Consider the following 25,517-nt stretch of genomic DNA (forward strand, 5'->3'; position numbering starts at 1 on the left):
ACTAGCGTTTGGGTTTGATTGGGTTTGACTGTATTGGATTGGATTGAATTGGATTGTGCAATGTGATGATTTTCCTTCCATCATCCATTGTCCATCCATCCATCCAACCAACCAACCAACTCGCTCGCTCGCGCCCCCCGTCCAATAATCAACTCCAACAAGACCATCCCATCCGAACAACCCAACCTACCCACCCCACCCCGTCCCGTCCCGTCCCGTCCCAATAAACCTCACCTCATCATATCACATCGCAGCGACGACGATGGGATTCGGGTGTGCCATGCATGCGTGCGTGTATAGTAACAGTGGCGGTGATGGCATGCGCGTGATGGCATATGTATAGTCTAGTACAGTACAGTACAGTACCCAATTTGAATTGTTGCACCAGTGTGATCTTATTTCTTTTTTTCATTCATTCATTCCTTCCTTCTATTCTGGACTCATCCCAACACCCAACTTTTGATTAACCCGATTCATACACGACACCCAGGAAAGCAATAAGAAATGATGAAGAGGGGGTTGAGCAGGGGGGAAAGGAGAGAGGAGAGGAGAGGAGAAAGTTGGGGTATATGACTTTTTGTTTCCATGCTAGTAAGCAAGCAAGAGAGCAACAGTAGCCAGCCGCCGAGCGCCGACGCCAGTTTCAATGAGGGATGCGGGCTCGTCTAGAGGCAATTTTGCGGGCACGAGAACAAAGTGTGCAGAAGAAGGTGATACCGATGACGAGCACTGCGCCACAGAGGAGAGGTATGTGGAAAGAGGAAGGTATGTACCCAAAACAACCGCGTCGCTTTTTTCATTCATCTGGATCGTACACGTTGGTTCGCCGAGAAGGTGGTAGAGGAGGAGGAGGAGGAGGAGGAGGCGGCGGCATGTTTAGCTGTGCCCGTGCAGCATATTGTGGCTGAGAGGAGATGAGAGGTGCTCGATGTCTCGATGCGCTTGAGGAGCGATACCTACACGCAGTGTACAAACGACTAGCAAGCGGTGCGAACCGGACCGGACCGAACGGTTGTGGCTTTGCCGAGACGGTGCAGCGAGTCGCCGTCATTTGACGAAGAAAGTCTGACGCGTCCGTCAGACCACCGCGTTGCGTCTATCACGCCTCAGTCTCGCCACGCTTTTGATCAGTCGTCTAGGTTTCTTCTTCTGCGTAGCTCCTGCCCATCGAGACATCTTGACAGCTGATGGCCGGGACGCTCAGAATTTGTGCTGGTGAGAGCTGCGAACTTCTTCTTGACGCGCTTCGAACGAGGGGCTGCGAGCCAAGTCAGCATCATTCCCCGTGCTCGATATGGGAAAACTTACTAGATCTCTGGCGGCTTGGACACTTCTTCAATGCCCCTCAAACGCTTGACTTCCTCCAGCAGCTCGTCCGGGTCCTCAATGGGCGGCTGAAGGAGCTCTGGCGGCGGGCGAATCCACGGTTGGGCCCCTTCCCGCTCCCTCATGTACTTTTCGAGCATTTCGGCGTGCTTGAGCATCTCCGTAATGGCGACCCAGTTGCGGAACCGGACTTCCTCTAGCGGGATTCCCGTTGGGGTCATCAGAGGCTTAAGGTGGCCTTCGCGACGCGGTGCGAGCGGGTCCGTCGTCAACGTGTCGTAGACTTGGCGCATGGCCTCTTGCGTGCCGACCTGCACGCCGCCAATGTCCCCTAGAACCGGTTCGGTGTTGAAGTCCAGGGCCTTTTTGGAGCGGACAAGGTCCGTGATGGCTTTGACTCTGGCTTTGATAGCATCAACGATTGCCTGAGTAGCATCCAGAGGTAAAGGCTCATGCTTGGGTTTGCCGCTCTTCATGAAGTCCCAGTCCAATTGTTTCATGATCACGTCCCTTGCCGATTTCTTAATGTCCTTGGCTTTGGCAAACTCTTGGAAGAAAAATTGCTTGTAGTCGCCATCCCTGCAGGCGACTGCCAAACAAGCCCAGTCTGATGCCAAAATGCCGCCATTCAGTGAATTTTGAAGGTCCGACCAAGCCTCAACCATCAGATCCCGGTGCTTGATTTTGCCCGCTGCAAGCAGCACATTTCGCTCCAGGCTACCGGGCTCGCTGTTCTCTACGGCGCGCAACTCCTTCATCTCTTTCATGGCGATTCCAAGCTCTTGTGCATTTAATGTTTTTCCGACGAGGTGAAGGCGAGCCGCAAGCGTGATGAGACGCGTCTTGACTCCAGCGTTGGAAAATTCTTCGTAAACTTCGCGTGCCGTGCGAGCAATCAAATCAGCAGCCGACTGGTGCTGTGGTTCTCTGTAATACGGCGAGGGGACCAACGCCTCCATATTCTTCATCAAGAGCGTGGTGGCATGATGTACGACCTGGCCGCCGGAGCCGATAAAGGCATAGAGGGCATCTAGCGTGTCTAATATAATGCGCCCGCGTTCCTCGACTGGCGCATTTCTCAACAGATCACGACTCACGGACGTCTGGAGCACATAGTCTCGACTTGAGAGCTGACAGCCAGACCAACAACTCATGATGAATACTCGGAGCGACTCTGGGACTGGTCGCCAGAAGCGAAAGAGAATCAAAATCCGAGTCGGGACTTGCGGGCCCCAAATACGAAAAGCCGTATCTAGGCCCAAGTATGCATTTCTCCAGTCGCCGTGTCTGAGACGGGCTGCGATGATGCCCTGCAGCAAGTGAGCAGACATGCCTGGAAACCTTGCTGCCGTCCGGCGGTCTGGCAGAATCGCATTATGCGAGAGATGGTAGGCTGCAAATGTCTCGGGGTTCCGATCCAAGGCCTCTTGATACAGAGCTTCCAGGTCGGAAAGCGGGACTTTTCCTTCTTCTGCTAGCAATTCAATATAGCTCCCATATGCTCCAGAGTCTGTTGCTCCCTCCTTTTCCACGAGCTTGGCCCAGTAGGCCTTTCCCCTTTGAATATCTTTGGCCTCTTTGGCCATGGAGATGAGGCGCAAGGTGGCGATGGGCGAAGGCCAAATCTTGTCGGCATGCAAATCCTCTACAAGTCGATCCGCAAAATTGAAGAAGCGCATTGTTGCTGCAGTTTTGGTCATGTCCGGACCAAGAAGACGGAAACGGGTATGAATCATCTGTGCCAGCAGAGTCGTTGTTCCTGAATGTATGAGACGATTTTCTGCCATGCGGGCATATTGGTCCACGACTTTGTCCAGGCCTTTGCCGGTGTCTCTGGCCATGGTTGCTAGCTGTTTAAACTCTTCGAGTTCCTGGAAACAATTAGCAGGTTGCGTGCGGCAGAGGAAAGCACGAACCGGGGCTTGCTCATAGAGAGGCGGCACCTTGGGCCTTCGGACTCCGTTGCTCTTGAATACCGACCAATTGGGAGGTCCTGAGTGAAAGGACTGGAATCTGGTGACGGCACGAGGGGGGAGGACGGGCGCGCGCCGCCATGCAAGCGCGGTGAGGTGGTAAAGTTGCCTCGCCATGGTTGTCGTGGTTGGCTGCTCGAGCTGTGCATGGTGGACAAAATGCACAGTACATACGGGTGGGATTCAAGTGGCAGCACCCAGGGCGGTGACCCAAGGCGGTGAGTGATTTCTCAGGTGCCGCCTGGCAAGAGGCCACCTGCACCGAGCTCCACATGCACCACGGGTCCGCCCAAGGGGAATCTCCATCTCCCGACCACAACTCACCATGGCCTTGTCGCTCTACTCGGTCAATGCTATATTGATCCTCGCCAAGGACGATGCGTCGCGCATCCTCGCCAAGTACTACGACGCCCCCCACAAGCCCAGCGGCACCAAGGACAGAAGCTATCCCGGCGCCAACCCTTATCCGAGCGTAAAAGACCAGAAGGAATTTGAAAAGGAGCTGCACAAGCAGACTGCCAGCCAGGCCGACAAGTGCGACATCATCCTCTACGACAACAGGCTGGTCGTGTTCAAACAGTGCCAAGACATCATTTGCTACGTGGTCGGCGACGCTAGCGAGAATGAGATATTGCTCTACAGCGTCGTTCTCGCGCTGAGGGACTCGCTATACCAAGTGCTCAAGTATTACTGCCCCAAATCTTGACTGACGACCACTGACCGCGCGCAGGACTCCGCCCGACAAGCGCACCATTCTCGAGCACTTTGACATGGTGGCCCTCGCAGTCGACGAGATTGTGGACGACGGCATTATTCTCGAGACGGATCCTCGCGCCATTGCAGCTCGCGTGAGCCAACCGCCAGTGGCAGACTTTAGCGCCAAAAACATCGACCTCTCAGAACAGGGCCTTGTCAATGGGTGGAAGATGGCAAGATCATTCATTGGCAAAAGTCTTGCGAGTCAATTTGGTTGAGCCTGGCGGTTCTGGGGGTTTACAAGGAAGGGGAATAACAAAGCGGCCATGTTGGAGACGGAACGAAGCCCAGAGCACGGTGTCATGGATTCAGTAGCAAGGGAAAATGAGCCTACAATCATCACGGAGGCGTAGACAGAGTGGGAGACCAATGATATCACTTTTAACGATGTGTTGTTGATTCGGGGCTGTTGGTTTCTTGGCGTTGACCACTGCGATGACGCACATGCGATTGACGACCAAGTCGAAACGCAAACCTCGACCCCGCAGCGCGACTCACAACCACATGCACCAACCCCCTCCCTTGCAACATGAAGCAGAGATTCAGCTCGTTGGATGTCAAAGTCATCGCTCACGAGCTTTCCAACTCCATTTGCACGCTCCGCGTAGCAAACATTTACGACCTCTCCACCGTGTGTCCCACTCCTGGACTACCCCCACAGCTTGACCTACATCGTACCTATTTTGACACATGAGGTAGCGCATATTCCTTTTCAAATTCCAGAAACCAAACCACCGCGAACAGCTCATTGTCGACTCGGGCTTCCGATGCCACCTCACCCAGTTCTCACGGACCACCGCCTCCGCCCCATCACCTTTTGTCGTCCGGCTGCGCAAATTGCTGAAAACAAGACGCGTCACCAAGATTTCCCAGGTCGGCACCGATCGCATCATCGAGCTGCAATTCTCCGACGGACTCTACAGACTCTTTTTGGAATTCTACGCCGGCGGCAATATTGTCTTGACCGATGCCGACTTGAACATTTTGAGTCTGCTGCGGACCGTCGACGAAGGTGCCGAGCACGAGCGACTAAGAGTCGGCTTGCAATACAATCTCTCTCTCCGCCAAAACTACAATTGCGTGCCCGAGTTGACAAAGAGCCGCGTTAGAGAGGGACTTGAAAAGGCGCTGGAAAAGCAACAAGATGCGCAGGACCACAAGTCCAAGAAGAACAAGCACAAGGATGCGCTGAGAAGGGCATTGTCAACTTCCATTACGGAGCTGCCGCCCATGCTCGTCGACCACGCGTTCCATATGACTGGTTTCGATGGGCAAACCAAGCCGGAGCTCGTGTTGGAAGATGAAGCCGCTCTGGACAGGCTGATGGCCGCGCTGGAGGAAGCCAAGCGAGTCGAGGCCGAAATAACCGGTGCAGAAACTGCCCGCGGCTTCATCATTGCAAAGAAGAGCGCCAATGGCGGTCAAGACGGCAATGCAGCTGAAAAGCTGCTCTACGACGACTTTCATCCATTCAAGCCCAAGCAATTCGAGAACGACCCGTCTCTGGCGTTCCTTGAATTTGAGGGGTTCAACAAGACTGTCGATGAATTCTTTTCCTCGATAGAAGGCCAAAAACTAGAATCGCGTCTGCAAGAAAGGGAACTGGCCGCACAGCGCAAGCTCGAGCAGGCCAGGAAAGAGCACCAGAAGCGCATCGGTGGTCTGCAGCAAGTCCAAGAGGTAAACGTCAGAAAGGCCGAGGCAATCCAGGCCAACGTCGACTGGGTCTCCGAGGCCGTCGCGGCCGTGAATAGTCTAATTGAAAAAGGCATGGACTGGGTTGAAATTGCTCGTCTGATTGAGAGAGAACAGAGCCAGCACAACCCAGTCGCGGAAATGATTAAACTCCCGTTGAAGCTGCACGAAAATAGCGTCACCTTGCTCCTGTCCGAGCCAGGAGTCGAAGAGGACGAGGAAGACTTTGAGGGCAGCGAGACGGAGAGCGAGTCGGAAGACGAGAGCACGGCAAAGGGTAAGGAGAATGTCAAGGCGGTCGACAAGCGGCTCTCAATTGACATCAACCTTGGTCTTTCGCCTTGGGCAAACGCAAAGCTCTACTTTGAGCAAAAGAAGACGGCGGCTCAAAAGGAGGAGCGCACTCTGCAGGCTTCTGACAAGGCGCTCAAGAGCACACAGAAAAAGATTGAGACTGAGCTCAAAAAGGGCTTGAATCAAGAAAAGGAGGTTCTGAGACCTGTGCGGAAGCAGTCTTGGTTTGAAAAGTTCATCTATTTTATATCCTCCGAGGGCTATCTTGTGCTTGGGTAAGTCTTTTCCGTTGTGCTCCATCTCAAGCTGACCCCACGCAGCGGCAAGGACGCCACACAAAACGAAATCCTCTATAGGAGACATTTGAAAAAGGGCGACGTCTACGTCCACGCTGATTTGCAAGGCGCAGCATCCATCATCATCAAGAACAACCCGGCCACACCCGACGCACCCATCCCACCTTCGACGCTCTCACAAGCCGGAAATTTGTCTGTGGCCACATCTAGCGCCTGGGACTCGAAAGCCGTCATGTCTGCTTGGTGGGTGAATGCCGACCAGGTGAGCAAGACGGCGCCAACAGGCGAGTACCTGACGGCCGATGGCTTCACCATTCAGGGCAAGAAGAACTTTTTGCCTCCAGCCCAGCTTCTGCTTGGCTTCGCCGTCATGTTCCAGATTAGCGAGGAAAGCAAAAAGAATCACGTCAAGCACAGGGTCAATGATGTCCCCACTCCTCCCCGTCCATCGGGAAGCACACAGGAGACTGCAGCAGAGCCAAGCAAGGACGACGATGATGATAGCGACGAAGACTTTCCAGACGCCAAGCTCGAATCTGCTTCTGAAAATAGTGGAGACGAAGGCGAGAATGAACGCAGTAACCCACTACAGTCAACTGGCGGAGACAAGAATGAAGAGTCTACCGAAGAAGTGGGAGGATCCACGAACCAAGTCAATGAGGAACCAGAGCCAGAACCCGCCGTCACAGACCCTCCTCAAAAGGCTGGAAAGGCCCAGGAAGAAAAAAAGGAATCCGGCAAACGCCACCTCTCAGCCCGCGAACGCCGCCTCCTCCGCAAGGGCATCAAGCCCGACGAAATCCCCAAGGCCTCATCGAGCGGCTCCGAACAAGGCAGCGAGGACGAAGACGACGCCACCTCGACCGCCCCAGCTCCCTCCACAACGAGCCAGGCCACCACCAATAAAGCAGCCAGCAAGCCAGTGCCGCGTCCGCGAGGCAAGCGCGGCAAAGCCAAGAAGCTGGCGCAAAAGTACGCGGACCAGGACGAAGAAGACCGCGAGCTGGCGCTGCGGCTGCTGGGAGTCAAGAAGGCGGGCGAGAGCGCGGCCGAGGCCAAAGAGAGCAAGCAGAGCAAGGAAGAAGAGGCGCAGGCGGCCAAGCAGCGGCGGCGCGAGCAGCACCTGCGGGCGCAAGAAAAGGGGCTCGCGCAGGAGGAGAAGCGGCGGCAGGCGCTCGAGGGCGCGCTGGGCGAGGACCCAGAGGCCGACGACGAGCAGCAGCACGGCGGCGCTGTCGACGTCGACGCATTCACCGGGCGCCCGCTGCCCGACGATGAGATAATTTGCGCAGTCCCCGTCTGCGCGCCGTGGAGTGCGCTCGCGACGTACAAGTACAAGGTCAAGCTGCAGCCGGGCTCGGTCAAGAAGGGGAAGGCCGTTAAGGAGATTCTGGCGCGCTGGGACAATGCGTTCAAGGAGAATCGCTGGATCGACCGCGAAGCGCGCGACGTGGAGAAGATTTGGCCGCGCGAGATCGAGACGGTCCGCGCATGGAAGGAGAGCGAGGTGTATGGCGTTGTGCCTGTGGGCAAGGTGAGGGTTGTGCAGAGTGGAGGAGGTGGTGGTGGAGGAGGCGCAGGGGGTGGTGCGAAGGGGGATAATAGGGGCGCGAAGAGTGCGAGGGGTGGACGGGGGAGTAAGAAGCAGAGGTAACCTAATTTGACAGTGTTGTAGATATTCCTGTATAGACAGTCACACACATACACTTGTGTAGAAAAACAAAAATCAGTCTTCCAAAAGAGCGCTACTTGAAGCTCACCCATCTCTCGCTCCCAATCCGGCTACCTTGACGCGAGCGCGAGGGGGGAAAAACTGCATGACGCAATATGCCATCCATCGCAACTTACCACACACCAGACGGCTACAACGGCACCACCTCACTCACCCACAGCATCACAATCACAGCCACCTACCTAAACTTCGAGTCATAACCCCCAACCCATCAACCCCTCGAACCCTACCTACCACCTACCCTCTCCAAATTCTTCCGCGTCCAAATCCAGCCCACCAAAACAACCTTTCTTTCCCTAATTCCCTACTCCTTTTTCCCCATTCCAACCCCTCAACCCCATCCATTTGCCATGTCAGCATCCGCTCCCCCCTTCACAATCACAGCGCTTGACCACCTCGTCCTCTACGCGCGCGACGTCGACGCCTCCATCGCTTTCTACACGCGGCATTTGGGGATGCGGCATGAGGGTTTTGTGTCGGGTGGGGAGGGGAGGTAGGTTTTTTTTTTTTTTTTTTTTTTTAAGGGGGTGGTTTGGGGGGTGTTTGAATGAGGATTGGATTTGCAGAGCGAGGGAAGGGGTATGGGATTGTTAGTGTGGTGTGATGGATGGAGTTGGTCGTCTCTGCCTATTCTACCTAAGTATACAAAGATCACGGCTTTCTTCTCCCCTCCCCTCTACCATAAAACAACCAAACGACTACCACTAACACCCCCACCCCACCCCCCACAGACACGCCCTAACATTCGGCCTCCAGAAATTAAACCTCCACGCTGCCACCTCTCCCTTCTCTCCCTACGCCTTCTCTCCTCTCCCCGGGACCGCTGATTTCTGCCTCCTAACCACGACACCCATCCCTCACGTCGCCGACGCACTGGCGGCGAGCGGGGTGGCGCTGTTGCATTTTGAACGGGATGGAGGCGTTGTGTGGGGCGGTGGGGGGGGAAGATGAGGGTAAGGGGGGAAAGGAGGAGGAGGGGAAGGGAGCGCAAGGAGGGGATGAGGGCGGCGATGTGGTGGTGGAGCGGACGGGGGCGAGGGGCAGGCTGAGGAGCGTGTATGTGAGGGATCCGGATGGGAATTTGGTGGAGTGAAATTGTACTGTGTGTTGTGTGGAGGTGCTTTTTGCTGATGCTATGGGTGTAGGATTTCGAATTATGTTTGATGAAAGATGGTGGGGTGGGAAGAGGAGAGAGAGTGATGGGTTGGAGGCGTGAAGGTGAAGCTGCAGTCTACTTTGATCACTTCGTGCTGTTAGGTGGTGAGGTACCTAGCTCCAGCCAAGTCTGTGACGTCAATACATCGCTGAACGTGCAAATGAAAAGCAAAAAGTTGACCAAGCCGAGGCTCGTTGATTGTTTTGGAACCCCCAACACCTGCATTTTAACCGCAACCTTCCGACCGATTCGAACCCGCCAGGTGCTGTCGTTTGTTTGCGCCCAGCAGCAGCCGCTGCTCATCCGCAGACCGAAGAAAAACCTCCGTCAACAGACGAGAGAGCATGCAGCAGGAGCAGGCAAACCAGGACATGGGGAATGGTCCGCCAAAAAAGGCGTTTCAATGCTCATTTGGGACGTACATGAAGAAACCGTGACCTCTGTTGCCCATTGGAAAAACTTGTTGTTGGAAAGGCGGATCCCCATGGTTTCCCCCCCTTTCAACGTTGAAGCAGGAACCACGCCAGACGTCACCTTTTACCCTCCCAGTGCAACCACTGCCGAACCCGAGTAGTACCAGTGTTGTTGTGTCGGTGCCGCCGCGGCGCTTAAGCCTTCTTCTCCTCGTCGTCGGCCGCGAGCGCCAGCCTCTTGGCCGAGACACGCTCCTGTCTCCTCTCGCGAGCGGCCTTGGTCTTGGCGCGCTTGGCGTCCATCTCCTCCTTGAGGATCCTCTCGCGCTGCTTCTCGGCCTTGGCCTTGTGGATCTGCAACAATTGTAAGCGCTCTGGTGGTGTTGCGGGACTGCATCGAATAAACGTACGTGCTCAACGAGGGCGCGCTTGTGCTTGAAGGTGTTACCCTTGCTGAGGTGGTACAGCTCGTGGTAGAGGTGCTTGTCGATCTTGCCCGAGGCACGGTACTTGACTAAGAGACGGCGGAGGACACGGAGACGGCGCATCCACAGAATCTGGCTGTAATCCCACCACATCAGCGATTGTTCCTTGCGTTCCCGTTGCTTTTTGTCGAATTCCTCGGTCGGTTTCGGGTCGGCGCCTACCTGGGCATACGAGCGTCCTTGGTACCCTTCCTCTTTCCGTAGCCACGGTGACGACCGATGCGGCGGGCGGCGGTGAGCTCCCTGGCGCGGGCACGGGAGTGCATGGTGACGGGCTTCTTGATGATGAGGCCATCGGAAACCAGCTTGCGGATGGTCTGGCGGGAGTTGGCGTTGGAGATCTCGCTGACCTCGTTGGGGTCAAGCCAGATCTTGCGCTTGCCGCAACCGACGACGGACGCCGCAAGGCGCTTCTGGGTACGGAGGTTGACCCTGCAAAAGACATTCTAGTCAGCGACGCTCTCTGTGCAGGTCTTGAGGCCGCTGTGGACGAGGTGGCGAGGCGAGGCCGGCGGAGAGCGGTGCAACGCCTGGGCGTGAGGGAATCCGCGTTTGAACGAGGGCAATTCGCTCTGACGGCAATGCGACTTCGAGATATCGGGCGGGTCTTACATTTTCGATGATTGTCGTCGGCTGGTCGATGTCCTGGTTCGTTAGTAGGGTCGTGGTTGACAGAGGGGATTTGAAAGACTCGCTAAAGTTTCGCTGCCGGTTTGTGGGCGGGTCACGTGTGCGCGGTCTGTGCGCCTGGCGGTCGTCGATTTCCCTCGCCTCGACGGCACCCATTCATCATGGCTCATCCTTATTCAACTCGATAATTCATGTCATCCATACGACTCCTCCAGTAACTCATCGTCTTGTGTCATTTTCTTCAATTGTTTAAGGAGAAAGTTGCCACGTCAAGCCAACCTGAAGTTTCCACCAACCATCAGGGCCCCTGCTCCAGCTCCTAGCTCCAAACTACCAAAATTGGGTATCAACTACTATGGAAAGACATTCTGCTTGCTTGCTACTACTACTACACTTATTGATGCGTCACTCCCTATGACGCTTCTTGACTCTATCATCCTCGGGGCTTCGACGTCTGCGGGCTCTTGAAAGATAACGGTCGTCTCCTCCACGCCGATTGGGACTCTGCGCCCGATGCGGCTTGTGCGGCTCTCTCTCCCGACTCCTATTACGCTGCGACCGATGTCTACGTGTTTCTCTGCTATGACTCCTGCTTCGATGGCTGCGATGATGTCTGGACCTGTGTTCACGCGACCTGTCATGCCGTGACTTCGAATCATCCCCACCGGGCGCATCCAGACTGAACCCCTCGAGCTCGTCCACATCCACCTCGTCGTCCTTGTCCCTACCACGGCGTTCCCTGTGAGATTGTCTTCTTTTGCGCCGTCGTCTCTCATCCTCGTCCACTTCCTTCATTGCATCCATCTCCCGCTCCCTTTCGGCAGCCCAGCTCTTTCGATCCCGCTCGGCCTTTTTAAGCTGCGTCTGGGCCTTGTTCATAAAAGTCAGCGGGTCTTTGGAAGTGGTGCGTGTCTTTTCTCGCTGCTTGCGCATTGGGTCTTCCCTGCCCCAGACGTCCTTGCCGGCCGCCTCGGCCAGTTCAAGATTCTCTCCCTCTTCCGGCTCTTTGGAATTTGACGAATTGGTGTACCACGGCTGGCCTGCAACGTTTCTTCCTGCAGCATTGGAAAACCGCATCGTGTATTGATCCTCAAGTTCCCGCCTCTTCTTTGCTTCCTCTGCCTCACGCTCGGCATTCTTCTCGGCCTTTTTCAAGGCGCGCTGATCAATGGGAAACAAGTTGATGTGTCCGGCTTGGTCGGTAAGGGGGGCATCCTCTTGCTTGTCCGCAGAGAATTTGACCAGCTGTTGTTGCATGTCCTGTCCTCTCTTGGCAACCTCTGCAGCCACGCGAATGTCTCTGTCCGTGTCGTCCTCGCCGTGGAGCCTCCGCCTTTTGACAAGTCCTCGACCATCGTGACTGCTGTGGTTTGCCTCTCCCTTCTCGGCCAGCTCCGGTAGTGGAGACGGCGGCTTTTCGCCTCGAAGAATGGCTATCCGACGTTGTGCATCGATCTCGTCCAAGCGTCGTTCTTCCTCCTCTTCTCGCGCCTGGGCCGCAGCCTCATCGCGCCGGACGCGCTCGATGTTTGCGGGGTTGTAGACATTCCATGACTTTTTCCCAAGCAGATGGAGCGGCATGACGGGCCAGTGTTGAATGCAGCAAGTTTCGAAGATGTCGAGGCAAGGATGGATGCGTGTCGTTCTTTCGGAGCTTATATCAAGCCGGGAAAGCGTGAAGAAACAGCATTCGCGCGTACATCGAGGATTGGATTCGAGACAGAATGACGCGCGTGAGTTGAGAAGGTGAACGTGCTCGGCGGCGGGGCAGTCCGGGTGGGCAGTGCACCCCGGTCGTCGATCACCAGAGCTCCAGGTTCCCGGCCTCGCGGGGGACCTCACCACCACCTCCGGCTCCATCATCCTTCATCACCTATTATCTCAAACATCCATCGCCATGGCTCCTTCCTCGTCCCTAGTTGCAAGTGCTTTCACTCACACCGAGTGCTGCTGCGGCTAACGACTGGCGCAGTCCAAGCTCAAAGTCCAGCTTAAGCTCTCAATATCACGGCTCCGCATGGTGCAACAAAAAGACATTGCCCTGGCAAAACAATCACGCCGTGCCATGGCTCAGCTCTTAGAAGTGCGTCTATCCACCTTTCTGTCCAGTTACCAAAGAAACCGGCCAAGCATGCATGTGCAGCTACTGATTCGACCTCCAGCAAGGCAAAATCGAAAGCGCGCGAATCCGCATCGAAAACATCATCCGCAGCGACATAACGACGGAACTGCACGAGATACTAGAACTATACTGCGAGCTGCTTCTGGCGCGGTCGCAACTGCTCGACCCACCGGCCAACGCGTCGCCGTCGCTGCGGCCGTCCAGCTCGTCGTCCTCGTCCTCAGCCTGCGACCCGGGCCTCGAAGAAGCCGTGCGCTCCATCATCTACGCCGCGCCGCGCACCGAGGTCAAGGAGCTGCACGCCGCGCGCGCCCTGCTGGTCGACAAGTTCGGAAAGGACTTTGCGCTCAGCGCGATGGAGGGCGCGGGCGTGGCCGAGCGCGTGCTCAAGAAGCTGCGCGTCGAGACGCCGTCCAACGAGCTCGTCGACGCGTACATGCGCGAGATAGCGCGCGCCTACGGTGTCAGCATACCGGGATTCGACGACGACGAGCCGGACGAAGAGGTGCAAGACGGGGATAACGACGATGACGACGACGACGACGAGCCCTCCGACGGCCACAAGCAAAGGGTGCTCGAGGCGCCGCTCGAGACGGAAGCCCTGGCCAAGGCGACGCCGCCCAAGAAGCTGGGTCCCGCCAGCCCGCTGCGCGTCGCGCCGCCCAGCCCCAGCTCCGAGAATGTCGCGCCCAAGGTCAAGCTGCCGGGTCCGCCGGAGCTGAAGCGCGCGCCGTCGGGCGGCGCCAGCAGGGCGGCCAAGAAGCTCGAGGAGGCTGCTGCCGCTGCGGGGGTCGATGAGGCGAAGAAAAGCAAAAAGGTGGCGGACGATGGGCCCGGCGGCAAGATCCCCGATGTCGATGAGCTGGCGAGGCGGTTTGCGGCGTTGAAGCGATAGCCTTTGGTCAGCAGCACCTTTCCCTTGCTATCCCATCCTATCGAAAAATCTATCATGTTTCTGCGTTTGGCGTAAGCGGTGCCAAGTATGTATGTATTCGATGTCCGTGAGCATTTCCCAAGAGCGTCGCCTGCCTCATTATCACTATCATCTTTTTGGCTTCCCCCCGCTTTTCCAATTTCCACGAGGTGTTATGACGTCGGGCGTAAGTCAAGAAATCAGATTGATCTTAAATGAACGAATGAAGGGACCCCCCATGCTTTGTCAAAATCCAAATATCGCTGCGGATTCCTTCGCCTTGGCCAACCACCCCACTCCACCACACAAATCCCTTCATAATCTAAGAATCCACTGAGCACCTCGATTCTTTCACGGAAGGAAGGGAAAGGGGGGTGAAAGTGAGGTAGAGCGGCAGAACGGCAGACAGGGAATCAGGAAGAAAGGAAATCTCAAATGGCGGAACATGAAGGTAGAATGAACTTGACTGGGCTGGGCTGAGCTGGGTAATAGATGGCGGTTTGGTGAGTGAGGATGAGGAGGGAATGGGGAGCGGTGAATGGTGGGTTGGCTGGGGAAGGAAAGGAAAGGAAAGGAGTGTGAGGAGGGGGTAAAAAGGGGGTCAGGTCGGGGTACGTCTGTATGCTCAGGTTCCTACTCCGCGTGTAGGTATATGTATTGGGTAGGTAGGTCGGCGGCGCTCGCCAGTCAGTCCCTCTCTACTCGTTTGTCCATTTGTTCATTTGTTTCCTGTAAGTGGAAGTGCAGGGACCTAGTGATCAGTGAGTGAATACACATCTCACCGTCGTCTTTTCCTTCCCTCCTTCTCTCGTCTACCTAACCTACCTACACATCTTCTACACTCAATTGAACAGTGTGCTGTCTGCCTGCCTGTCTATCTGTCTATCTCTCGTCAAAAAAAAAAAAAAAAAAAAGCTTCAAAAACGAAAAACACAAAAAAGAGAAAGAAGCCGAAACAAAGCAGTAGTCAGTATCACTTTCGGACTCGCTTGATATACACATTCGCCATACGTGTCGATCACAACCTACAAACGCGTCTACCAGCGACTCTACATGGGCAGAGTGTATGTGGCGCGCGTGGAAGCGGGTAATGGTGTCCATCTCACGGGGGGACGGACGGACACCCACTCGGGAGCGGATACACCGAGCTACATGGTGATGTAGGTATGTATGTATGCTGTGGCTATGACGGCGCATGCGGGCGGGAGGAGCCGGGGAGGACAAGAAGGGAGGACGGAGGTTGATTGGACGAACATTCTTAGGTGGGTGAGTGAGTACGTGAGTGAGTGCATGGAGGAGCGGTGGTTAGAGGAAGTAGATGAAGATGCGGTTCTATCAAAAGCTGCTGTTTAGATACATAGGTATCGATTCATTGAGTCAAACACTGACCACATATTCAAGACAGTCAGTTCAGCCAGTCAGCCAGTCGTACAACAGCCAAAGGCAACAAAGCGCCGCGCCGCCATCGTTCATTCATCCATCCAATCCAATCCAATCCAATCCGACCGAAGGTGGGCAAGTCTTAGTACACATTAGGTCGGCTTGTGCGCCGGCGGCTCGACGCCGACAACCTCGACCCTCTCCTCCTCGCCCTTGCCGAGCCCGCTCTCCTCATCCGGCGCCTTCACCGCCGCCTTGCCCTCCATGTTGAGACCAATGTCGCTCTCGCCAATCTTATCCGCAACGTCGCGGTACGCGGGGAGGTAATTGACACAGAGGGCATAGCTCCACGAGAGGACGAAGAAGCAAGTCGGCACGACCATGGCAAACCCCGTATCATCACGATCGTCGGCGACAGCGCCCAGAATGGCAGGCACGGCGGCGCCGCCGCTGACACCTGCAATGATGAGGCCGGCGCCGCGCTTCGTGTGCCGGCCCAGCCCGCGGATGCCCAGCGCCACGATGGTCGGGAAGCACACGCTTTCGAAGAAGAGGGTCAGGTTGAGCATGGCGAGCCCCGTGTTGCCGACTGTGTTGATCGAGGCGGCGTTGAAGGCGATGACGCCGGAGAGGTAGATGAGGAAGACGAGCCGCGGCCGCACGAAGCGCATCAGGATGGACCCGCTGAAGCGCCCGATGGCGAAGCAGCCTTGGGCTACGGCGAGGAAGTTGGCGGCTGTTGCGTTGGAGGTGCCCGGCCGCGTTTCCGTCACGTAGTTGATGAAGTAGGTTGCGATGGCCACTGTGAGGGAGTGTCAGTATGAACTTCATGGGTGGAAGATGGGGGAGGAGAGAGAGAGAGAGAGAGCAACGCACCCTGCGCACCGACATAGAACCACTGCGCAGCCGCCGCATGGAACAGCTTGTACTGCTTGCGAAACGGCTCATCATTCGTCCCAGCATGCGTCTCTTCAGCCTGGAGCGCCATGTCGGCGTCCGTGACCTCCGGAATCTGAGCGATATAAAAGACGGCAGCGAGGAGAAACACAAAGACGCCAATGGCAAGATAAACCCACTGGACGCTCTTGAGGCTGTTGCTGTCGTTGCCCGTGTTCTTGAAGAAGACGTGCGACCCCAGCACGGGACCCACGACGGTGCCCACGGCCTGCACGGCCTGCGCCAGGTTGATGCGCAGCTCGGCGTACTTGGGCGGACCGCACACGGCCATGAAGGGGTTGGCTGCTGTCTCGAGCGACCCCAGCCCGCTGCCGATCACGACGGTTGCGCCGCAGAAGCCGCCAAACGACTTGTTCAGCCCTGCCGGCCACATGCACAGCGCGCCGATGCCGTAGAGGATCAGGCCCAGCATGAAGGTGGCTTTGTAGCCATAGTGCCGGAGCGTGTAGTTGGCGAAACCCAAAGATGCGAGCGGGTAGGCGCTGCACGAGAATGAGAAAGGGGAAAAGGGAGAAAGATGATATTCTCCTTTCGGCCTGTGGAGACTCACCCAAAGTAGGCACCTTGCAAGCCAGATGATCTCGCCCGCGTAATGTGGAGCTGGTTTTGAAAGTGCTTGTTGAGCGTGTCGAGGAGACCATATGCGAAGCCCTGAGTGAGGCTGTCAGCCGATCTGCCGTTCAGACGTGCAGAAGAGAGGAAATGTGGGTACACACCCATAAAAAGTACAGAATGGTGACAAGGAACAGCGGCATCAGCGACTCCCTGACCGTGAGCTCAGAGGCCCGGGTGGGCGTGTCGTTGCCGGCCTTGAGGGCGGTCCTCCTGCGTACAATTGCCTTGAAGCCCATGGTGAGACGGCGGATATTGTCCCGTAGTGGGCAACAAGAGCAGTAGTCATAACCTGCTGGCCAGCTAGCCAAAAGGGCCAGGCCCCGGGGTGATATAGAGCGGCGGCGCGCAGGGAAGAGGCAAACAGCCAGACGCACGGAACCACCCACCCTGCGGCTCGATGCAATGGATGTGCCTACCGGTCGTTGGCGCCAGGGGCCTGACTTGATCCTCGTTTCCTCTATTTCGCAATTGACTGACTGTCTGACCTCGCGGCTGTTGCCTCTACCCCGCGATTCACGTCAATAAAGAATAGCCGCAGCAGTCGGCGGGTGGTCATTTGTTGCCACCTCTTTCTCCCCTCGGACGAACCACAGCTACCCACGACGAACCTGTCGATGGCGCCAAGATGGCCGTTGGATTTGACAGCGTCCTTGTGCGTGCGGCAGCAATTGCGGCCACGGCCTTCTCGAACCACCACCTTCTGGCCGTTTTCTGCATTGCGCTCCCGCCCGACGTCAGCAAGCAGGCGACGACTGCAACGACGACACCACCACACTAAGCGCGCCGCTGCTGTCGCGCCGCCGCTCGAGTCGACGCAACGCCCCGGCGCATCATTGCGATGCCGTCGCGAGCGGGGCCTTGGCTGCATGCGGGGTTGCAGTAACTTTGTTATCCCCTGCACCCCAATACCCCATGGGGAAACTGAGATGAAATGACGCATGATTGGGCGCATCGGTCCAGCCTGCACCGAGCTTCGGGCTCCTCTTTTTTTCAGATTGACCTTCGGGGCGTTTTCGAAGGCTCGTTGCTCGTATAGTATGTGGCTGAAAGCGGCCAAGGCACAATTACTCGCGTGGAAGCCTGGTCGAATCTTCGCTGCATATAAGGGCCATAAGTCAGGCATGCTGCTGAGGTTTGTCGAGACTTCAAGTGCGGAGTGGGACAGACTTGATGTGGAATGGAGCGGATCGAGCAAGTCTTTCCGCTGAAGCTGCAAGTAAAATGTGCTGCAGACATTAACATGTGAGCTATACATGAAGATGCTGCGGAGCTTTACTCGTGCCAAACAGACCACCAACTCCAGCCTCGGCGCCTCGAAAAGCCTCATAATCAGCAAGCACCTTTCAAGCTTCATTTCCACCACTCACCTCATCGATGCCTTGAGAAAATGCTTGCATCAGCAAGCCAGAAACAAACCCGCATGAAACAGGCCTGCCAACACGACGACAACCGTCCAACCGTCAAACGTGCCAATGCGCCCGGCCGCGCCCTTGGGCTTGACATTGGTCGCACTGCCGCCAAGATACCAACTCCCAATGTCCGTCAGCTTGCCCTGTTGGTTCAACATGGCGACATTCGGACCGACGTTGCTCACGTCGCTGCGGAACGAGCCAAAGTAGGAGTACCGCGTGATGTTGCTAAAGTCGCGTCAGTCTCGATCCGCAGCAAGATTCAGGGAGACGTCTACTCACGTCAGTCGATCCAGGTACTCGATGCTCTGGTTGAAGAACGTCTGCGTCGTCTTCAGATCCTCCTCGGCGAGCGCAAACTCCGTCACCCACACCTCGGACATGTTTGAATAAGTCGCCATGACCTGACCAAGATGGCTCGCCAGGCCCTCAAAGTTGCCGTAGTAGTGAACGGGAATAAAGTCCGGATGGCATTCGCCTGCACATTCGGTGAAGAAATTTTGGAGCCAGGTGAATCCCGTCGGCGCACTTGTGACAGCCGGCGCGCCCACCTTGACTCCCTTCTTGCGCAGCGGCTCGATCTGGCGCTTCCACGTACTGGCCGCCAGGTCTGCAGGCACGTTGCTGCCGCCCGTCGAATGGCCTCCGTCAGGCTCGTTAAATGCAAGCACGTGCGTGATATTACGTCCATTGTCTAGCAGCTTCTCAACCGCATCCAGAAAAACCGTCGACGTGCTGTCGTCGTCAGAGGCGCCCCAGAGCATTGGCACAAAGTTCAAAGTCGACACATTGTCGTACAGGTCCGTCTCGGCGTAGCCATAATTGTAGTACCACGTGAGATCCGAGCCGCTTTCGACAAAGATTTCGCCGTCGTCCGGGTGTTTGGAGTTGGGGACGTAGACGAGGCCGCGCTTCGAGGACCGCGTCGCCGATCCTAGCCCTATGAGTGCTGTCGCGAGGAACAAGATGTGTAGGCGGCACAACATTGTGGAGAAGAAGGAGAAAAGAAGCTCGAAGCAATGTGGACCTCGATACAGTGGAGTGCTGCTGATAATCATTCAATAATAGGATCCAGGACGCAGGCGCCTATGACGTCGCGAACGCTGGTTCGTCCGGTGGGGGGGGGGGGCTATCCTGCACGTCAGCTAGGAGAAGACGACGAATTCGGAAAATCTGCCAGGCACGACGACGCGAAAAACCGGTTGCGACCCTGGGAGTATTTTGTTTATATTCCAAACACCAACGGCAACGGCATTGACGACGGGAGCTAAGAGAACAGGAAATAGACTTGGCGATATTGAAACTGTGATTCCAAGACTGGAGATGAGAAGAGCTGAGCAAGGAAAGAAACAAGACTGCAAAGAATGGCTGGCTACTGTCTTCAGCTAGCCTTCGCAGCAAGCGACGAGCCACCACCGACTGCCGGCAGCCGAGACGCCATGGCGATGCGGACACGCAGTCTAGACGCGCCGGAGCTCCTGGCTGAGAGAGTTGCTAATCCAGGAGAGCGTCTGCGAATGACAGCGCGCGCGAAGAAGAAACGGTCCCGCAAATGGGCAGCTCGGCGAGGCGGGTAGCAGCAGCACCAATTTATAACTCCTGTCTGTCGTGAAGCTGGAGGCGCGCAACGGGCGCAGACATGGCGAAAAAACAATTGAACATGGCAGCCACTAGGCGCTTAAAAGCATTGTCGGCCAGCATTGGAGACCTCTTGGCCTCTGGTGTAGGTGATGCCGGGGGGATGAAGGGGGAGGGGGGGGGGGGGGGGGGGGGGGGGCAAGTCGGCTAGGTCGTGGACTCGCCCTGTCCTGCTTGCGGCGCCTCGGCCAAGTCTCCGTTCCGTTGGTTCCTTGCACGGCAACCACAGCCGCACAGCACCGACGTCACACTCGACATCACAACCGCACCTCTTTTTGGGTGGGTGGAGGCGATCGTCTTTGCTCTGACAAACTGCAAACACCACCGCGGCTGCTGGAGCCGCGGACGACGGAGGCGTCACATCCATCGCGCACCGACATGACTGACTTACTTCCCGGCCGCGCGGTGGCGAAGCTGCGCAGGGCAGCCGCCGAACACGCGGTGGAATGATTTGACTAGGGACCTTACCTTACCTCACTGATCTGTTGTCCCGCCACGGCAGAGCCCCGCTGTCTACAGCACTCGACACCCACACCCATCGATTTCCATTAACAATGGAAAAAGGACTGGAAAAGAGGTGGCCGCAGGGAAGGCCACCCACCACCTTCTCCAACATCATGGCGGGGCCGGTTTGCGGGGAATTTTGAGTAACGGAGAGCCGCATGCGACCGGTGGGGGACGGACATACATGATGAGGTGGAGGGTACGCAGGCGGCTGGCCTCGCTGCTCGTCGGAGTATTTACAAACAAAAACGGTCGTCGGGAAAGGGATCACGAAGGAGCGGTAGCGGACGGCTTGTACCAGCCTTGCATGACCTGGCGGGTATTGTACGTAAATGAAACGCTGTGTGCGCATGGCCATTTTGGGCTACAGGCAAGGCACTGTAGGTAGGTAGGTGTAGACAGCCCGAATGTGTGATGACGACCTAGCTTTGCAAGTCAACTTTGGTGACGCAGACCGGGTGGATTTGCCTGCTCACGTACCTCGTCCCGAATCAAGAACAATCCCTAGCAGGGCCAATGACTTGCGGTCCCCAGGGACAAGCTACTTCAAGCACCTCGTACCGTCAATGTCACTACAGTCGACGGCGTGTCCGACTATCAATTGTACATGGCGCCAGCAGCTGATGCAGCTAGATCAGCGCGCTATCAATAGACCAAGCACGACGACGTCAAGCACGGAATCATCGTGACAAAGGCGCAATGAGGTGCAGCGAGGAATCCATGGTTCAACGGCGCAAAACACGCATTTAAAGTGGATGGGTGGAAGAAAGGAACTCTGAGTTCATATTTCATCTTCATTCGTCAAAAGTCTTGTGGGTATATAACCAGTATAATAGCCCGCCAGATCGCAAAAGAGAGAGAGAGATCACAAGAGAGAGCGAGATCTAAAAAAAAAAAAAAAAAAAAAAACAACACGCCGCGTCTTCTCCAGGTTCGTTAAATCAACGCCAGGCAACTCCACTCTTAGAGAACAAAAACAAAAGGCAACTTCTTCACGACTGCGAGTTGTCAGCGCAGCTCCAGCTGGCACCGCTCGAGTCGTCATGCATGGCCTTGCCCGAGGCGTACAGACCAAGACCGCAGATGGCGCAGCCAATGAGGATCAGAATGATCGAGGCCACAAAGTTGACGATGCGCTTCCATCCTTTGAAGTAGCTGCCCTTGTACACGTGCAGCCACATGATGCCGCCGAGCGCGTAGCTGAAGAGAGACGCGAAGAGCGACGAGACGAAGCCGAGTAGGTTGCTGAAGTTGGGGATGCTGGCGGCGATGATGAACGAGACGACGCAAACGGCAGCGTCGATTCCGAGCCACGAGGCGGTGGCGACGAAGCCGCGAGAGTGAAGGTAGGGCGTGCCCTTGAAGATGCGCAGGTAGAACGACTTGCACGACAAGTGGCCGAAAATGACACCAGCGATGATGATCTAGTCGCTGTTAGTTTTGAAGGGATAATAACACGAGCTTTGGAGAATCTTACCGTGGGAAGGGCGATGCCATAGGCGACCTTGCGGACAACGAAGCCGGTGCTACCAAGCGCAGGGGTGCTGACCATCTCACCGGCGTAGCGGTAGACGACAACAGCCACAATGACGTACAGGATCGTGTTGACAATCTGCAGCAGGGCCAGGGATTTGGGAAAGTCTCTGGGGTCCTTGAGCTCGGAAATTAGGGCGGGGAACGAGTTATGACAGGCAAAGGCGAAGACGACGTTGGTGGTCTGGAGCATGCCTGCCGGGAACGACGGGTGGTTGAATCCGATGATGTGAGCGCCTGGTCTGGGAGACACACCAAGGGCGATCATGGTGAGGACAACGGCGGAACCGATGCTGAGCGCGGCTGCATGGAGGTCAGAATGCATTCAAGGAACTCGAGGGTGCGGTTCCACTCACAGGCAATCGAAAAGTACGACACATTCTTCAGGGTCCTCGGGATCAAGAAGAGGAAGAAGACAACCACCGCAACAGCACCCCAGACAAGCGTGCAAGTTCCGTGCTCCGTAATGACGTTGAAGCAAATCATGAACGTGAGGAAGTGACTGGCCATGCAGAAGATGTTGAAGATGTTGTACGCAAGACCAACAAGCTCTTGGCCCCAAGGTCCAAAGATGACGCCGCCGACATCTGCAACATTGTTGATCTGTCTCGAATTAGCCAAGATTCTTCGAGACCAGACGGCTGACACTTACAAAGGGATACTTCATCTTGAAATCATAGTACAGGTAGCCCGAGTAGCTGGTGACGCAGGCGAGACCGAGCAAGACGATGAGACCGGGCCCAAGACCAATCGAAGCCATGACGGCAGGAAGCGAGAGAATTCCAAGGGAGATGTTTTCGGCAATCATGACTGGGCTAGTCAGCACAGGGGGAAGATGGTGACATGTTGATTCGTAACATACCCATGCCGGCCTGCCACCAAGCCATGGTCTTGTATTTGACTTCAGCGCTGGCTTCGTCGCCAAAAACGTCACCAGAGACATCACCCTCGACCTTGAAAGTTGGCGCCGCTTCACTGTCATTTTCCGGGGTAAAGGAGGATTCCTTTTCCTTGGTCATGTCGTCGGGCTGGCGAATCTTCTCGGGAGCTTCCATCTTGCCAACTGCGTGTCGTTGTTCGAGTGCGGAGCGGACGAGGAGAGGATCAAGGATTTTGAGCAGCTGGAGAAGCGACTAGGGCTTACTAGTGCTGGCCCCACAGAAGACACGGCAGACACGTGTTCGAGAGGAAGAGAAGGTGAACAAAAAGTTTGGGGTACCGCCAGCAGCTGGGAAACTGGCGTTAAATGTGGAGGGCGTCAAAGGCCCGCCGTCATGGGTTTGCGCACAGAATTGGCTAATTATCTGGGTGATGCTATCTGTCCGACGTAATCGAGCTCGAGCTGGTTGGGGGAAAGCGCCGGTACAGAACTGGCCTCTGCGTGAGAATTCTGCTGGTTCCCTGGCTGCGCTCGCTTCAGTTATGTAAAAGAAAGCAAGGTTCAACGGCGTAGACCCACCATTTAGGAGCCCATTGCCACGCTAATGGGACGGCTATCTCCAAAGATCTCATGATGCGCACGAGAACTGGGGAACTCGTCGAGACACTGCTTTCAGGGTCTCTTTGGCACACGATGATGCGAGAGACAGTCGCTGTGAAGTATACTTCGGTCATGGTGGCGCATCGAAGCCGTCGTAGGGCTGTGAGGCGCTTTTCCTGTTCCTCTTTGTCGGTCCGAAGCCGTGCGGGAGGGCCCGAATTCGGGACCGATACCGTCACCGCCTGTGTTGCTCCGGATGCTGCCGACCTAGACTGAGATGGCTAACGCTGTTACGGAGGGTATCTGCGCTCGTGACGCCTCCGGCGAGCCTCAAGAGGCCGTGTTGATCCCCTCACGTGGGAGTTGACGGTGTTTGGGTGGGCATTCGGCATCTGGCCACTGCGTTTTTGCCCTCCGCCCGACCAGGCCACCCATTGCCCCTTTGAGAGACGCCGACGTCAACTGCTCGTCTGTTCTCCTTTGGGGTCCAACGGCCTTGCGGGATCCAAGACCACCCTCCCCGGGTGATTCCCGGTCAATGTTGTGCGGATTCCCCAGGGCCGACCTCTTCTCCACCAAAACATTCTCCACAGACTTAATCCGAGGGCCCCAAGGGTTGGCTGGCTTCCCAGGGCGGGGTTTCTCTCAAAAGTCTCTAGGCTCGAAACGGATCGTGTATAATTGGAAGCGTGAGACCTCAGTTTCAACAAGACTCGTCGAGATGGTGTGGAGCAATGTTGAGCCGGCAGTGTTGACTCGGCGATAGGTCTCGGCTACGGCGCGCTGGCTACGAGCGTGTTCTGGAACAGACCAGCCGCGTCTGTTTGTCCGTAGGTAACCAAAGTCCGACAGCCTTCTTCGTCATCACGCCAGCAAGACGCCGGCTCTCTTGCGCTCCATGAGCCTTCATCATCGTCACAGCCCCGCGTCAGCCAGGAAGAAATCCTCCCCCCCTTGGCTCGACTCGTGTATTTTGACGCGAGTCTGTCGGACTGATCGACCAACACATTGGGTCGGTGATCGACTGTCTGCAGGGAATTCGGCTTGATCTCCGCGTTGAGAAGGAAAGTCGTGTCTACTGCTTGCTGCTTCGACCGTGCGGGGTAGGGGAGTTTTTGTGCAAGTCAATGACGAAAGGGCCACGCTCCTGGTCGGACCATGGACGTTCCGGCCTACCGAGCATGCAGAGGAGCACAACAACAGTGAAAGAGTCTTGATGTTCGTATGTATGACATGGTCTGGAGTTGCGTCAAATATCGGCTGCGCCGCATAAAATAAGATGGGCTCGAGTGGATTATAATGTGAAACAGGCTATCTCTTATCATGTCCGTAACGCAATGACAGCCCAGGCTCTTTATCATGGGCGGTCTGGGGATCTCGAGTCAAGATACGCACAGTCGAAGACGGGGAGTTTGTCTCAGCTGCCGTGTTGCTTGGCGGCTATCACTGTTCAATACACCAAAAGGCCCGGTGCTGCCAAGCACGACCTTTACTCCCTCAGCTCATGTGGTCGGCGAGCTCCGGCAAATGGCAGGATAGTTCGTTTTTGGCCGAGCTGGCTTGGTGGTGTACTTATCAAACGTCAAAGGGTTGAGTGGCAAGAGTAATCATCGCTTACAAATTTCGGAAAGCGGTCACTTGCTGTTGGTGAGCACCGAAAGGCCAAAAACGAACAGAACGTGCCAATGAAAAGGAGCCGAAAGCTGTGAGGCGTGTTGAGCAGCGACATGTCATGAGCGACAGAGGTACTCCACATTGAGCGGCATGGAGTTGCTGGTGCGTGTGGTGGGTGTTGTTTACCATATTGTGAAGAGCAGACGTCCGGGGTGTCGCCGCTAGCGAGGTCCGCGTTGGGTTGGATGAGTCATCAACCTTGGCTCTTGGCGCCAGCTGAAGCCCTCGCGTTGCAAGCGCGCTGCCCTCCTCCCCTTTCCCTCTCCACTTCATCGCCTCCGACGACCTCCAACCGTCATCCCATCCGACTTTCCATCGCCTCCATCTCCTACCCATTATCCGCCACCAGCCCAGACCTCTTTGCGTCGCTTCTCGCTTGCCTGCGCTTCGGCTCGTCCCTGGTCATCGAACTACCCCGTGGTCCCTGGCTGTGGCGGTCTGGTTTGACGCGGGACACAAGTTACTCCCAAAGACACTCAACGGCAGCCCGGTCGTCCTCGACTGCTCCTTGACTTGTCTTTTGTGGCGGTTGGCTT

General features: G+C 56.1%; 9 protein-coding genes across 9 annotated transcripts; 3 read left to right on the forward strand and 6 right to left on the reverse strand.

Annotated features, from left to right (window-relative positions):
- Positions 1–960: 960 nt before the first annotated feature.
- IWZ02DRAFT_464813 (uncharacterized protein) lies at positions 961–3,445 on the reverse strand. The gene is made up of 2 exons (XM_066768418.1): positions 3,243–3,445; positions 961–3,197 (listed from the first exon to the last, which is right to left on the reverse strand). Exons 1-2 carry the CDS (start codon positions 3,414–3,416, stop codon positions 1,308–1,310), a joined length of 2,064 nt encoding a protein of 687 aa, XP_066617961.1. The 5' UTR covers positions 3,417–3,445; the 3' UTR covers positions 961–1,307.
- Positions 3,446–3,555: 110 nt separating this feature from the next.
- IWZ02DRAFT_147021 (Longin-like domain-containing protein) lies at positions 3,556–4,505 on the forward strand. The gene is made up of 2 exons (XM_066761857.1): positions 3,556–3,983; positions 4,030–4,505. Exons 1-2 carry the CDS (start codon positions 3,625–3,627, stop codon positions 4,271–4,273), a joined length of 603 nt encoding a protein of 200 aa, XP_066617962.1. The 5' UTR covers positions 3,556–3,624; the 3' UTR covers positions 4,274–4,505.
- Positions 4,506–4,584: 79 nt separating this feature from the next.
- Positions 4,585–7,994, forward strand: IWZ02DRAFT_386565 (fibronectin-binding protein A N-terminus-domain-containing protein; the record flags this gene model as incomplete). Its single annotated transcript, XM_066765478.1, has 3 exons — positions 4,585–4,686; positions 4,755–6,319; positions 6,365–7,994. The coding sequence occupies 3 exons, from the start codon at positions 4,585–4,587 to the stop codon at positions 7,992–7,994; spliced, it is 3,297 nt and encodes a 1,098-aa protein (XP_066617963.1).
- Positions 7,995–9,388: 1,394 nt separating this feature from the next.
- On the reverse strand, positions 9,389–10,807 carry IWZ02DRAFT_464820 (60S ribosomal protein eL19). The gene is made up of 4 exons (XM_066768419.1): positions 10,739–10,807; positions 10,289–10,558; positions 10,052–10,202; positions 9,389–9,995 (listed from the first exon to the last, which is right to left on the reverse strand). Coding segments are annotated over exons 1-4 (582 nt in total). The 5' UTR covers positions 10,741–10,807; the 3' UTR covers positions 9,389–9,836.
- Positions 10,808–10,925: 118 nt separating this feature from the next.
- Positions 10,926–12,543, reverse strand: IWZ02DRAFT_464822 (uncharacterized protein). Its single transcript, XM_066768420.1, has one exon. It carries the CDS (start codon positions 12,335–12,337, stop codon positions 11,162–11,164), a length of 1,176 nt encoding a protein of 391 aa, XP_066617965.1. The 5' UTR covers positions 12,338–12,543; the 3' UTR covers positions 10,926–11,161.
- Positions 12,544–12,653: 110 nt separating this feature from the next.
- On the forward strand, positions 12,654–14,079 carry IWZ02DRAFT_512595 (increased sodium tolerance protein-like protein 1; the record flags this gene model as incomplete). The annotated part of the gene is made up of 3 exons (XM_066770563.1): positions 12,654–12,674; positions 12,729–12,839; positions 12,919–14,079. 3 exons carry the CDS (start codon positions 12,654–12,656, stop codon positions 13,771–13,773), a joined length of 987 nt encoding a protein of 328 aa, XP_066617966.1. The 3' UTR covers positions 13,774–14,079.
- Positions 14,080–15,095: 1,016 nt separating this feature from the next.
- IWZ02DRAFT_147100 (major facilitator superfamily domain-containing protein) lies at positions 15,096–17,168 on the reverse strand. The gene is made up of 4 exons (XM_066761858.1): positions 16,845–17,168; positions 16,679–16,779; positions 16,048–16,610; positions 15,096–15,973 (listed from the first exon to the last, which is right to left on the reverse strand). The coding sequence occupies exons 1-4, from the start codon at positions 16,977–16,979 to the stop codon at positions 15,324–15,326; spliced, it is 1,449 nt and encodes a 482-aa protein (XP_066617967.1). The 5' UTR covers positions 16,980–17,168; the 3' UTR covers positions 15,096–15,323.
- A 918-nt stretch (positions 17,169–18,086) lies between these two features.
- IWZ02DRAFT_472355 (glycosyl hydrolase catalytic core-domain-containing protein) lies at positions 18,087–19,138 on the reverse strand (the record flags this gene model as incomplete). Its single annotated transcript, XM_066768946.1, has 3 exons — positions 18,087–18,133; positions 18,202–18,380; positions 18,435–19,138. 3 exons carry the CDS (start codon positions 19,136–19,138, stop codon positions 18,087–18,089), a joined length of 930 nt encoding a protein of 309 aa, XP_066617968.1.
- A 2,122-nt stretch (positions 19,139–21,260) lies between these two features.
- On the reverse strand, positions 21,261–23,109 carry IWZ02DRAFT_147164 (transmembrane amino acid transporter protein-domain-containing protein). The gene is made up of 5 exons (XM_066761859.1): positions 22,690–23,109; positions 22,480–22,637; positions 22,184–22,430; positions 21,772–22,130; positions 21,261–21,718 (listed from the first exon to the last, which is right to left on the reverse strand). Exons 1-5 carry the CDS (start codon positions 22,880–22,882, stop codon positions 21,287–21,289), a joined length of 1,389 nt encoding a protein of 462 aa, XP_066617969.1. The 5' UTR covers positions 22,883–23,109; the 3' UTR covers positions 21,261–21,286.
- Between the last annotated feature and the right edge of the window lie 2,408 nt (positions 23,110–25,517).

The sequence above is a fragment of the Phyllosticta citriasiana genome (genome assembly GCF_038021145.1).
Source record: "Phyllosticta citriasiana strain CBS 120426 chromosome Unknown IWZ02scaffold_20, whole genome shotgun sequence".
NCBI classification, from domain to species: Eukaryota; Fungi; Ascomycota; class Dothideomycetes; order Botryosphaeriales; family Phyllostictaceae; genus Phyllosticta; species Phyllosticta citriasiana.

Excerpts from the sequence above, each read along its gene's own strand:
- IWZ02DRAFT_464820 (XM_066768419.1), bottom strand. Across the intron at positions 10,203-10,288 it reads AAGGACGCTCGTATGCCCAG|CCAGATTCTGTGGATGCGCC; the intron begins GTAGGCGCCGAC and ends GTGGGATTACAG. Across the intron at positions 9,996-10,051 it reads AGCGCGCCCTCGTTGAGCAC|ATCCACAAGGCCAAGGCCGA; the intron begins GTACGTTTATTC and ends CAATTGTTGCAG.
- IWZ02DRAFT_464813 (XM_066768418.1), bottom strand. The coding sequence starts at position 3,416 with ATGGCGAGGCAACTTTACCACCTCACCGCGCTTGCATGGCGGCGCGCG. Across the intron at positions 3,198-3,242 it reads CTCTCTATGAGCAAGCCCCG|GAACTCGAAGAGTTTAAACA; the intron begins GTTCGTGCTTTC and ends AATTGTTTCCAG.
- IWZ02DRAFT_464822 (XM_066768420.1), bottom strand. The coding sequence starts at position 12,337 with ATGCCGCTCCATCTGCTTGGGAAAAAGTCATGGAATGTCTACAACCCC.
- IWZ02DRAFT_147164 (XM_066761859.1), bottom strand. The coding sequence starts at position 22,882 with ATGGAAGCTCCCGAGAAGATTCGCCAGCCCGACGACATGACCAAGGAA. Across the intron at positions 22,431-22,479 it reads TCAAGATGAAGTATCCCTTT|ATCAACAATGTTGCAGATGT; the intron begins GTAAGTGTCAGC and ends AATTCGAGACAG. Across the intron at positions 21,719-21,771 it reads ATGGCATCGCCCTTCCCACG|ATCATCATCGCTGGTGTCAT; the intron begins GTAAGATTCTCC and ends AACAGCGACTAG.
- IWZ02DRAFT_147021 (XM_066761857.1), top strand. The coding sequence starts at position 3,625 with ATGGCCTTGTCGCTCTACTCGGTCAATGCTATATTGATCCTCGCCAAG. Across the intron at positions 3,984-4,029 it reads TCGCTATACCAAGTGCTCAA|GACTCCGCCCGACAAGCGCA; the intron begins GTATTACTGCCC and ends GACCGCGCGCAG.
- IWZ02DRAFT_147100 (XM_066761858.1), bottom strand. The coding sequence starts at position 16,979 with ATGGGCTTCAAGGCAATTGTACGCAGGAGGACCGCCCTCAAGGCCGGC. Across the intron at positions 16,780-16,844 it reads CCATTCTGTACTTTTTATGG|GGCTTCGCATATGGTCTCCT; the intron begins GTGTGTACCCAC and ends AGCCTCACTCAG. Across the intron at positions 15,974-16,047 it reads GTTCTATGTCGGTGCGCAGG|TGGCCATCGCAACCTACTTC; the intron begins GTGCGTTGCTCT and ends ACTCCCTCACAG.